Source organism: Pinus tabuliformis, chromosome 3_2 (genome assembly GCF_031772625.1).
Source record: "Pinus tabuliformis cultivar Carrire ecotype Pingquan chromosome 3_2, CPIR1, whole genome shotgun sequence".
Lineage (NCBI taxonomy): Eukaryota > Viridiplantae > Streptophyta > Pinopsida > Pinales > Pinaceae > Pinus > Pinus tabuliformis.
In genome coordinates, this window is record NC_142302.1 from 1,189,130,065 (window position 1) to 1,189,142,505 (window position 12,441).

The following is a 12,441-nucleotide window of genomic DNA, read 5'->3' on the forward strand; positions in this document are numbered from 1 at the left end:
AATTATTAAAATATTTAATTAAGATAACGCAATTCACAAACCATGAAATTATTAAAATATTTAATTAAGATAACGCAATTCACAAATATCAGTCAAGAAAGCAAAGTGACATCAATTAACTTCTATTTTCTAATATTCATATATAATTTAACTAAACAAATTTATAACACAAAGCTATCTGAAAACGCAACAGAAAAACCCCTAAATTAAACCATGAAATCATTAAAATATTTAATTAAGATAACACAATTCACATACATCGAACAAGAAAACAAAGTGAAATCAATTAAATTCTATTTTTCTTATTACAAAATAGTAATAAAGTATTAACTTATAATATAAATATCTTATAACCCTTTTGTCAAAAATCTAACTAATTCAATTAAAAAATAAAAACATTACTCGCAAGGAATCTGAAAACGAAACAACCTTACTAAAATTGAACCATTGAATTATGAGAATATTCAGCTACATTAACATAACCCATAGAGGCATCCGAAAGCAAAGCAAGCTGACCTTAATTAATGTCTATTTAAAATATTTATTTTTCGTATTATAAAATAATTAAAGATATTAAGTTTGTAATATAAGTATCTTATAACCCTTCTGCCAAAACTATAACTAATTGAATCGAAAAACATAACTTGCAAGTATCTGAAAACGAAACAAGCTTGCCAATATGAAACCAACCATTTGATTATGAAAATATTCTATTAAACTAGCATAACCCACAGAGATATCCGAAGACTACGCAAACTGAGGTCAGTTAGATATCCGAAGAGTATCCAGCCTGACATCATCACTAAAATTAATTTTAATTTTAGTGTACAGAGAGTGTTAAAAAATTGTGTTAAAAAAAAAGTCAACACATGTAGTGACAACTTGATGTGAACTTATGGAATCAAAATTACGTGCCGGTGTATGTGAAATTCCGGTGAATGTGAAATTCCAGTGCTGCCTCACGCATGAAAAGCCAACGTCGGTAAATTTCGATCGCAAGTAAATGCATCATAGGTGATGGCAAGTGACGGCGGACAATATATGTTGCATGAATCGTGATGCCTCAGGAACTCATATTTTAACACTGCATATATCCTACTACTCCAAGATCTATAAATAACCTGGTGTTGTTCATGCTTGACATAAGCATCTGCCCATCGATGATCTGCTTCCACTCCGTTAGCAAAGTGATTACGGAATCTAAACACTTGTACAAGCGCCGATCGGACCGACGATACTAAAATGTTTGATATACATTTCCTTTTCGGGATCTTCGGTGCGTCTACACGCTCTATCCACTTTAATTTCTTGGATGCAAGAAGCTTGTTTCCGGTTTCTTAATGTTTCATTTGTTCTTTCATGACAGGCAACATCACTGCCCTGATACTCTTCTTAGTTCCTTTGTGAGTTTTCCCAACTTATGTAGTCATTTAATGAGGAAACATATTGATGCATATATAATTCGTAATTGTTTATGATCCTATTGGTACTTTGCAGAATTACTTTCTGGAAGATTATTAAAAACAAATCGACAGAACAGTTCTCTGGATTTCCGTATGTTTCCACGCTTTTGAATTGCTTGCTTTCTGCATGGTATGGCATGCCGTTTGTATCATCCAATAACCTTCTAATGAGCACGGTTAACGGAACTGGGGCCGTCATAGAATTCTTCTACGCAGTTGTGTTCATCTGCTATATTCGCGACAAGAAATACAGGGTAAGTATAGTATTGATTAATAAATTTGTTTCTGAGCAGGGTGATCCCCATTTGAATGACGGTGGATGAAACAGGGGAAGATATTTGGCCTTCTGGTAGCTGTTCTCAGTTTTTTTGCAATGGTCGTCCTGGTATCGCTCTTGGCAATGGACGGAAAAGTTAGGAGGTTATTTTGCGGCTTCGTTTGCGCCATCTTCTCCATCTGCATGTACGGGTCTCCTCTGTCAGTAATGGTAAATCTCTCTACTTCCTCTTTAGCAAAACCAATTTTCAGTGTTTAAGTCAGCATAACGGTCAAGAGAATGCGGTTTTTTTCAACAATTTACATTTATGCCTTAGTATGATATGTAAGTGACCTGAAGCGCGATTTCGATGATGTGCAGAGATTGGTGATTAAGACGAAGAGCGTAAAGTATATGCCGTTCTTCCTGTCTCTCTTTGTCTTCCTATGCGGCACCTCCTGGTTCATATTCGGCCTCTTGGGAAACGATCCATTCGTTTATGTACGTTTAACAATACTTATAATAGATGATAAATATATTTGCACGACAATTATAAGCATTCACCTTTTGGGTATCTTAGATAAACAATTTTCTGTTTCATGGTTGAATAACCTTCATCATAAAGATCTTTTACAAAAGTAAAAATTGTATAACAAAATAAAATAGGTGAGTATTCAAATTACTTGTCCGAGAACATGACTGCATAGCATGATCGAAATTAAAACTGTAGATATAATATTTTTAATTCAGTGTATTATCCTTTAAAATCTACAAGTAACAAAGAATAAAGTAAATATTTTTAAGCATTACACGTTCAGTACTCTATTATATGCCTTTACCTGCAATCTTTACTGTTGCAACCTAAAATCCTTATAAAACCCGAATTTGGGTAACTCTATGTTAGCGCTGTATTTATGAGATGGAGATGTTAAATTTTTCAATGGTTTTATGGATCCACAGGTACCAAATGGGTCTGGAAGTGCCCTCGGAGCATTGCAGTTGATTCTGTATGTTATTTACAAAGACTGGAAGAATACGAACAACGACAGTGCTACATCGTCTCCTCCTCCAGAAAAGGAGGCAAAGGTACAGGACGTTTATCAAATGAGCCAAGTGGAAAAGGAACAAGGCCGCGTTGATCAAATGAGCGAAGTGGAAAAGGGATTTTATGGGCAGGCAAAAGCCTACACTATGGAATGGACATTAAACGTGAATGTAATGGAAATTGAAGTGTAGTACTAAGCAATGAGGCGAATGGAATGGAAATTAAAGTGCAGTAATAAGAACTGATGTTGAACAACATAATTTGTTGTGAAATAATTTTTACATCTATGTTATAGATGTGTATAACATCGGTGTGTATTACGAGTTGGTTGTTAATGGTTGAGAGCTTTTATTGGATTTACTCTGTCATCTATTTTTATTTATGTAACTATGGTTTTATCAATAAACCAACTATGGTTTTATCAATAAACCAATAAAGTAGAGTGTTATTTGTCTCTGGTGTGTAACCATATTTGTTTTTGGTAGTTTTTCTAAATTGATATTAGAGTTAGTTCAACCATGAGAGGCTATAATTATGCAAATTCTACAAGTTTAAATCATTATATATGAGATAGTGCAGGAGAGGTGATTATCTATTTTTCATGTGTTTGATTTTTGTGTGCATGCGTTGTTCTACTGTTTAATTGAAGAAGCAATCATTGCCATATTGTTATTTGATGTGGATATAGTGAAGTTGCCACTAGTCACGAATCCATGAGTGGAATTGTTGAATCCATACCAGATCAGATGTGATATCCAAAGATAAATAGGGAACATGATCGTTATTATTTTGAAGTGTTGAGATCTTACATTTTGAGTGGGATCTCGTGTATGTATATGAAGTTGTATGAAATCCTCATAAAACTTTGTCGTGTGGGTTCCAGTTTTCCTATATTGCAATATGTTATTATTATTATTGAAGTGTGTAATGATGAAATGAAAGTTATTATTGAATAAAGTAACATAGTTTGAGTTAGTGGTTATGTTATTTTGTTCCAATAAAACATATTGTTAACCACCATTAATTTGGACTTAAATTGCAGTCTTTCCTTAACTTATGGAAGCCAACTGCAGTAGTTTCCTTAAGTTAAGAAAATCAACTACAATTACTAAATTTATTATCGGGAGCTACTAAAGTGGTCCATTACTTTGATTCGAGTTCTCTGACTTGATCTGTGGGACATCTAACACATAGCTATTAGAAGCTTGATGGAATCTTAGCTATAAGCTCATCTTTTTGGTCCCCAAGCTCTCCTCTCAATCCCCTTCAGTTTTTCACACCATCTAGCTGAGATAGCAGAGCTTGGAAGTGCCATCAGATTTTCTGCATTCTTATCCTTTTGTTTGGATAGCTGGAGCGTGGTCTTTCAGAAACAAGTTGCATCAAGAGTTACACCAATGGCTGGAGGTAATTCGTATCCCTGGGCATTAAGTTTAAAACGATTCTTTTCAGTTCTTTCCGCATGCAGAATCGCTGTTGAAACTGTAGAATTTCTAACACATATCACTAATTTGGTTATGTTTATATTCTATTATATGTGGGTGGTCAAATTGTTCTTCAATGCTTCAGGATCAACAATTATCATTTTTCTTTGTGTGTATGTTAAAAATAGTGAAGCTGTATGATTGACTTCTCAATATACACAATACCCAAACCATTTAACTATATAACTATAAAATTTGTAATTATCTTTGTGTATATGTTAAAAATAGTCAAGTTGTATGATTGACTTCTCAATATACACACTACCCAAACCATTTAATTATATAACTATCAAAATTGCAATTCAGTGCATTTTGATAGATAGAAGTAAGTCCATACAGTGATTCAATAACAAACTATTTTCTATTTTTCTGTGTAGTCAATGGTCGTACAAGTATGTCAATGATGGTCACAAGCAGTTAAATTAGTCAAGTGATATGCTTGAAGTTTTGGTGGAGAGAGACGGTAGTATGTGAGACTCTAGTGTGGGTGTAGGTGTTAATGAAGATCAACAAAACAAAGATCAATATTGCTATTTTAATCTGTGATTTTAATATTTGACATGTAAACATTAAGGGAAGGACTTGGAAGTAATACTTCCATGGGTATTACATGTGTGTTACACATTGTTAATTGTTGTGAGTTTTTAGGTTAGCTATTTTTAGTAATTCCGATCAGTGATCTATTTCGATATATGTAACTATTGATTGATTAATAAAATATAGTGTGACTTTTGTTTGGTGTATAACTATGTCTTCTTTGTTCATTTTTAAATGTTTCTTCAATTATTATTCCATTGGAGGTTAGTGAGCACAAAATTTCCTGATAGAAGATATGTGTGAATCTTTGTTTGGGTTCTAACACCTTTGATCTTCAAGGTGGATAAAATATCATTCTTGTAATGTACTGCAATTCATCATTATTAAATAAGTCTTATGGAGTTGTATGAGTCCAATTAATGTGAAGAGGGCTTATTAGAAAGTTTTCCCCACTGATAAAAGTGGTATATATAGAGATATAAAAATTGTAAAAGGTGTCTTTTGGAATAAATTTTAAACTAAATTGTGTACAGTCATAGAGGCAGTTGTGCACAGTGATTCCATATTAATGGAAGCATATTGTTCTCGCTCATATGGCCATTGTATTCCATACAATAATTACTTTAGAGAAAATCAAGATAACAATTGTTTTCTCTCTCCAAATATTTCTATTGGGTATCATACAGGTGATACACGTGGTACCAAATTAAATTTTTATACCAGTAGTACAAATGGTATGAAAGCAAGTGGTACAAGTGGTGCCTGTAGATCTAAAGGGGTTAGTCCCTCTTGTCAGTAGGTCCTTATAAACATTGATGTAATCAAAGCCGGGGCTTCTGATTTACATCATAATAAAAATAAGCTTTGTGTTTTTATCTAGGATTCGTTTCCAAGTAAAATCACTATGTACATTTGTCATGTGAATAAGGTCTTGCTATTTGCCAATTTTATTAGATTGAATGATTTGTTAAAGGAGTGTCAAATTTGTAAAATATTGATTCATGCCCCCACCTCCCTTGGTATATCCTAATTCCCAATAATTTTCTAGTATTCTCATTCTTAGATCCATTCTCAATGATCAAGCTTTGGACTTGCTAGAAATAGAACAAAATCCAATTTGTGGTTTAAAATGAACAAATTGTATTCCTCATTCATTGTTGCTTCCAAGTTGGGATTTCTTTTATCCTCTTCATAAAATTGAGGATCAGAATATAATATCACATAATAATATAGTGGCATGCATGGTTCCGTTGCTATAAGTGCATGCATAATTTCTTCCACTTAATACATCTTAGAAAGATAATTTAACAAATTACTGTGATGCACCGGTTCTATGTCAATGGTGGTGGTGAATTTGAATCTTCTACTACTTGCTCAATAGGTTTGGAATTTTCATTTCAAGTGTAAGAAGAATCATAATCTTGAATACTGGCATATGGAAGTGGTGGAGGTTATGGAGCAGGTTCCTATGGAGTTGCATGTAGAGGATCTTCTTCAAACTTTATAGTTTTTTCTGGACACATCTAACAACCTACACCTTTTGACTCCTTCTGAATATCCAACGAACATGCACTCCTTACTCTGTGGCTCTAAATAGTTTCACCTATCCAATGATATTTAATCCCATTCTCATGATCCAAGGATATGGAGATAGGTAACTTTCGATCTCTTAGTGCAGCATGACTCATAAGGAGTTCGGTGTTTCATGGATTCATGTGGTACTTTGTTCTAGATGTAAGAAACATAGTTGATTATTTTAGACCACAACTTTGAGGGTAATGAGTTTGCATGCATCATGCAGTTGGTCATTTATTTTAGTCTCCTATTCTTCCTTTCTGCGACATCATATTGATTGTATGACACTATGTGTTGTAACTAGATAACTCCATCTGAACAAAGCCTTTCCATGCCTTTGTTCACATACTCCCCCCTATTCTCTATGTGCAACATTTTGATGCCTTTCCTATTTTTTCTACATGTGGTTTAATGTCCTTGAAAAATTCAAAGACCTCTAACTTGGATTTAATAAAATAGACCCAAATTTAACGTTACTAGCTGTCTATGAATGTAAGAGAATACCTCATCTTTTGTCATAGATGGTTTGGGAAAATATCTAGTGATATCATTTTGCATGAGATTGAGGGTTGATGATGGCCTTCTTGCATTTCCTTTCTTCAAATATACTCTAGATGTTTTCCCATAATATAGCCATGGAAAAATCCTTCAAAAGATTGAATGTTGGGCATCCTTGTCACCATTCCTTCTCTATTAATTTGTTGTAGGTACTTGTAATTCAAGTGTCGAAAAATTGTGTGTCCCAATGGACTCTCTTTGTTTGCATATGTTACTAACATAATCGAAGAAGATTCGGAAGCAAAATTTGAAAAGGAATACAACCTTGCAGAAAGGTCTACTTTACCTAGAATAACTATAGAGCCATTTGTCATCTTACAAATGCTAACAGTCTTAGGTGTAAATTCTATTGGCTTTCCTCTACAAAAATTCATTGTCTGGTAGACTCATAGTATGATTATGGATTAAATAGGTCATCAAAGAAACCATTCTCCCTATCTACTCTTCTTTTTCCTCGTACTTTGATAAGGGTATTATCTCCCATAAGTATGGGAGGACTAGAATTGTTTCCATGGTCAAAAAGGAATCTCTTAAGGTATCCATATGGTGTGGTTCCACACTGTGAATAATTTAAGAATAATTGATCTAAACTTAAATGTGAACGCAAAAACTTAAACATATAATCATAAACACAGAGATGCAATAGAAAAAACCTTCATTTCATTAATAGAAGAATATTGAACTATGCTTACAAACATAATGGAAATAAGATAGTGTTGGCGATGTGGGGCTTGACCTAGGTTCAAATGTGATTTTAGCCAAGCAAATCCCTGTACCACTAGCCCTTTCTGCAACAGTCTATGGAGCGCGGACTGAGGTCTCACTTGAAGTAGTATGGGAGGGTGCTAGAACAAAGTTTCAGCACCCTGGGGATGTCTAGTAGGTGGCGATACGGATGCAATCAAACCTCCATGCTTATTGGACTACGCTCACCAGCAAGCACGTTGCTTCTTGTGTTACTACCTTCACGCAGCTCTAGTCGTAGCACGACCCGTGTTAGTTACGCAAGTCTTCCTTAATTAAGTTCTAATTGCTAATTAATTAGAATGTTGTCATACATAAGCATTCATACCAGTGTTTATGAAGTGCAGACATATAAATAACCAGATAACAATAATGCATAACGTCAAAATATATATCCACGAATAGATGGAAAGTACTATGAATCAAGCTTATCTTTATTAATAATATTTTTCATGTTCAATTCAATTACAGACCCAACTACACCCTGTGCACTTAGCTATAGGGGTCTGCACACTCTGCTGTGGACTCTACTAGGCCTTTGCGCACTCAGCTGCAGAGCCTCTTCCTACTGCTACGACCCAATACGCTTCAACTTTCCCTTTATGCTCTAACCATGCCTTCGCATCTATCTATTACTTGCTTGCCATAAAACTATATTTACACTTAGAGCCTCTCTTTATTTATAAACTCCCATGGTCCGTGGACCATGGGTAGGCCGACACAGCTTTACATTTTTTACAATTCTTAGGACGGACAACCCTATGACTCATCCTAGACTTTTGCGCTCCGCGCCCACACTTTGCAGAGTCTTATATTATAATTGACCAAAACTCAGGCTTTAAGCCCCAAAACCTACTGTGGGGGATCCCATGCCCAACAGGGCCCCAACACAATCTTCCTGACTCATCCTGGTCACTCTGTTGGTGCGTCAATCTTTCCGTGAAGTCCATCCAGCAGGTCTCGCGCAACTTGTGTGTCCATGGCAGACTGTTCTAATGTCTGTTGTACTTGTTTCACATGTATCTCTGAACCTTTGTGAGTAGGGTCACATTCATGTCTAGCTACATAAAGTTCCTACATTTTTTCCAGCATGTCTTCAATGGTAGCTGTAATTGTAAAAGCTTCATCAATCCATGGTTGCATGCACGCTTTAAGCAGGGCTTCTTTTTTTCACCCGACATCTAATTGGTCCTTCAGTGCCCCTGCCTGCTGTAGTTTGGCGAGTCGTTGAGTAAGGACAACTGTCTACATGGTCCACCGGATACTGTCGTACTCCTGTTGCAACTCGCGCACCTATGTCTCTAGGCGTTGTAGTTTTGGATCTTCCTGTAGTTATGTAAGCATGGTTAGTGCTTGATCCAACATACCGGTGCAATCCTGTGTCGCCTGGCCAATTTGCTCCAACCCCGTTTGGATAGCGTAGGCATGCTGATCTCTGACTTTTGGGGGTGTGGAGGGTTGTGCCTTCAATCGCAGCTTGGCGATCTGTAGGTTCAGCTCCAACTGAACCCTCGTCGTTTCCTCCATGGCCTCGTGGACTCCGGTCACCAATCTATGGTCCCGCTCTGCTGCTGGTAGCTCTGTAGGCATGACCAACTTTGGGACACTCCTACACGCATCCTCTACAATGTGCTCCAGTTTGGGAGCCTGTGCAATCAACTCATCACACTATAGGCTGAGCTAATCCATGTTTAGTTTCTGCTCATTCAAGACCTCGATCGCGTGGCCTTCCCTGATGCGGAGCTCTGTGATGAGCCCATCCTATAACTAGTACAAGGTTTGATACGGCAGGGCTGCCAAGTTTAAGCCGATGCCTTTCATGCTACTCATCGCAGCCCGGTCAACCTCACTTGCTGCTTCTAGGTCACCATCAGGCAAAACGAAAGGGTTGTCCCTATAGGCGTGCAACATATGTTCGGCTTCTATGATTCTTGCTATGACGTATAGAGCCATTGTACCTATTTGGGGGGGCTATACATGTAAGTCTTATAGCTGCGTGCTGAGCGCCCCCAACACAGTGTCCTGATCCATCCTCAGTTCCTTGAGTGTGTCCTTTGTGACCTCACGAATCATTTCGCCAATGTCAAATAGATCACCTTCTGTGAGCATGATTAGGTTGAAAGACGTATTTGTCACCTTTGCCTTCTTCCTAGGAGCTGTTTTCTCAGGGCCGCGTGGCCACTTGAGTTGGGTTGATGCTGAACCGGGGTCTGCACGCTCTTCTGTCATGTCCACTTCCCCAGTCTGTTTCCCTGTGGACATCTCCTAGCCCTCCTTAGGGTCTTCTATTGGCGTTATTGTGGTTTCTTCCATCTGCGCTGCTGTTGCTACATCGGTTGTCTTCCACTGTGTGGCTACTTCTTGTTCCTAGTGCCTCTTTTCAACTAGTTGCGTGATGCATAGGTTGGTGTCCTTATTTCTTTGCTGGGATGTGGCCTTCTCCATTTCTACCAAGTATGAGGCATGCCACTCCAGAGGCCATGACTCCATTACTGTGAAGATCACATCATCCGTTGTGACGAACGAAAGCTTCACCCATTTCTGTGCTAGATCCTTGCGTGCCTGGATATACAGGTTATGCATATCTACTTTGAACTCTGTCGAGATCTGCAAGCTGTTATAAATTGTAGGGAATAGGCATGGCCTTTGATTGATCCACATTCAGATGCTCATCTCAATGAACACTCAGAACACCTTCGTCTTGCGAATCCTCTTCGCGTCTTCTGTAGCCTAGAGCGAGGTGTACCTCGCGGCTTCAGGTAGATCATCCTCAATATTGGGAAACTGGCTATCCTTCGGTAGTTCCCCTACAATCAACAACATGGATAAGAGCAACCACACATAGTGTAAGGTCTTACCCTACTCCTAAGCCTCCTTGTAGTTTGTCAGAAACTCCTCGTACAGGAACTGTGCCCAGTTGAACTGTACGCCCTCTGTGCACTGCTCTTCCAACGCAATCACATACATTAGTACTTCGTCAATGAGACATTTCCTCATCAGTTTGTCAGCCAGCGGTTGGGTGGCTACGCACACCCCTTTGTCCTTAATGCTTGCTATTATGTACCCCCTCTTTTTCTTCTCTAGTTTACACTTCGCCTTCATGGCTTCTGCGAGGGCCAAGTCGCTACTTTTTCCTACTGTGGTGGCGGTGTCGTGTCCTTTGAAGGGAAGTTAAGAAATTATGTGAATTAGGTTGGCCATGATGGGAATAGGCTCCTCCAGCCAAATATACCTGTCATGCACTAGGCACAACAACTGCCTGATGACGAAAATGTTGATTGTTGTGTGGTGGTAGTGGGGTATCCATCGTAGATGGAGTAACCCAACCTTCTCCACACCGCACAACCATTTCTGCATCATTAACCTCTCCGTGCCTTGGTGTGGGAACTTCTCACTGTCCACGAGGTCCCAGTCCTTGAACTTCATGGTAGGTATTCATCCCAGAGGTAGACCTTCAAACCTTATACTTTCAGGGAGGAGTAGGGTCTAGAGCGCACTCCTCGTGGCCTCCAGGCCTTTCAGTATCTTGGCTTTCCCTTTCCACGGGGGGACGTACGTAGATAACTTTGTTTTGAAAGGCATTGGTGAGACATCATTTGCCTCATTGTCTTGCACCTCAATTTGAGAAATTAGCGCTTGCAAGTCTTTCTCCTTCTCATCTGATTCAATAGTGATGGCTTTTCCCTTTTCTACCATTGACAATTTGCCAAACCGTGGTTTTCTTGGGGATACAAGGACTCAGCCCATAGTCTTCTTATCTTTCTACGGTCGTGGCGTTCATGGTGATTTTGGAACTTCTAGCACAACTGCTCCCTCTCTAGGCTCCTCATGGGCCATATGGGGCTCCACGATATCTTCGATGAATTGCACTCTTGTTCTAGCAGCAGTCATCATGTCTATAGTCAAAGGTGGTAAGAGTACGCGATGCTTATTCTTTGTAACTGGTCAATTCTCACACAGCCAAGTGTTTCCTCGAGGCTAGCCTTGGGGATTTTATAACATCTTTTGAATTTTAATTCGACCATTGCCCCCAATTTTGAGTCATTAATGCATTCTTGGTTGTAGATCGTCCCAAATCTAGCTCTTAATTCGTATCTTAATTTCCCGCTGCCCGCTCCTTTTTGCCTTAAATTGGACATCTTTTCATGAACAGTGACACCAACAGTCACCTCCCAGCCTACCCAAGTGGCAGCACAACCCCCTATGCGCAGGCATGACCCCTGTGACATATTGATCCTGCACACAACCTCCTTATCACGCAACTCCCATACAAACTCTTTTATAGTCCTATACTTTCTTTCAACTGCTTGGAGTATTGAGACTGTGCTCCCTATGGATAGTCAGGTGGTCACACCACCTATGTGAGGCTTCAATTCACCTTCTAGCCTAGTCCGTGGGGACTCCTCGATTACCCTCACGACAGTCAGCGTCATGCATTCTTCCTTATGCGGTCTGCTCCCATCATTACTATGTCTGGTAAGGTGCAGTCATAGCCATGGTAGCAGAGCCACAAATTCTCAGCAAAAATCTTCTAATGCAGTAGTATGGCTAGCCATATCTTGTCCTGTCATTCTTATTTTATTGACGCGGCATGCTTGCATGATTTAGATTTCCAATTTGTTGATTTATGTGTCCATTAACATTCCTTTCTACCTTAGTCGTACTCGATCTTCTTCGAGTTAGAAAAGCTTAATTTTCCCTCGTCGAATGGCTTTCTGAATCTGCATATGTTCATCCTCGCGCGGTTGTATAATTCCTTCATCCTGGTCCTCGTGTACT

General features: G+C 38.5%; 1 protein-coding gene across 1 annotated transcript; it reads left to right on the forward strand.

Moving 5' to 3' along the window:
• The first annotated feature begins 1,153 nt into the window (after positions 1-1,153).
• On the forward strand, positions 1,154-3,150 carry LOC149184974 (bidirectional sugar transporter SWEET1-like). The gene is made up of 6 exons (XM_089419030.1): positions 1,154-1,276; positions 1,367-1,403; positions 1,498-1,717; positions 1,792-1,950; positions 2,101-2,220; positions 2,680-3,150. The coding sequence occupies exons 1-6, from the start codon at positions 1,243-1,245 to the stop codon at positions 2,953-2,955; spliced, it is 846 nt and encodes a 281-aa protein (XP_089275156.1). The 5' UTR covers positions 1,154-1,242; the 3' UTR covers positions 2,956-3,150.
• Positions 3,151-12,441: the final 9,291 nt, after the last annotated feature.

Coding starts and splice junctions, on each gene's coding strand:
- LOC149184974 (XM_089419030.1), top strand. CDS start 1,243: ATGTTTGATATACATTTCCTTTTCGGGATCTTCG. Junction 1,277..1,366: donor TTTCCTTTTCGGGATCTTCG/GTGCGTCTACAC, acceptor CTTTCATGACAG/GCAACATCACTGCCCTGATA. Junction 1,718..1,791: donor TTCGCGACAAGAAATACAGG/GTAAGTATAGTA, acceptor TGGATGAAACAG/GGGAAGATATTTGGCCTTCT.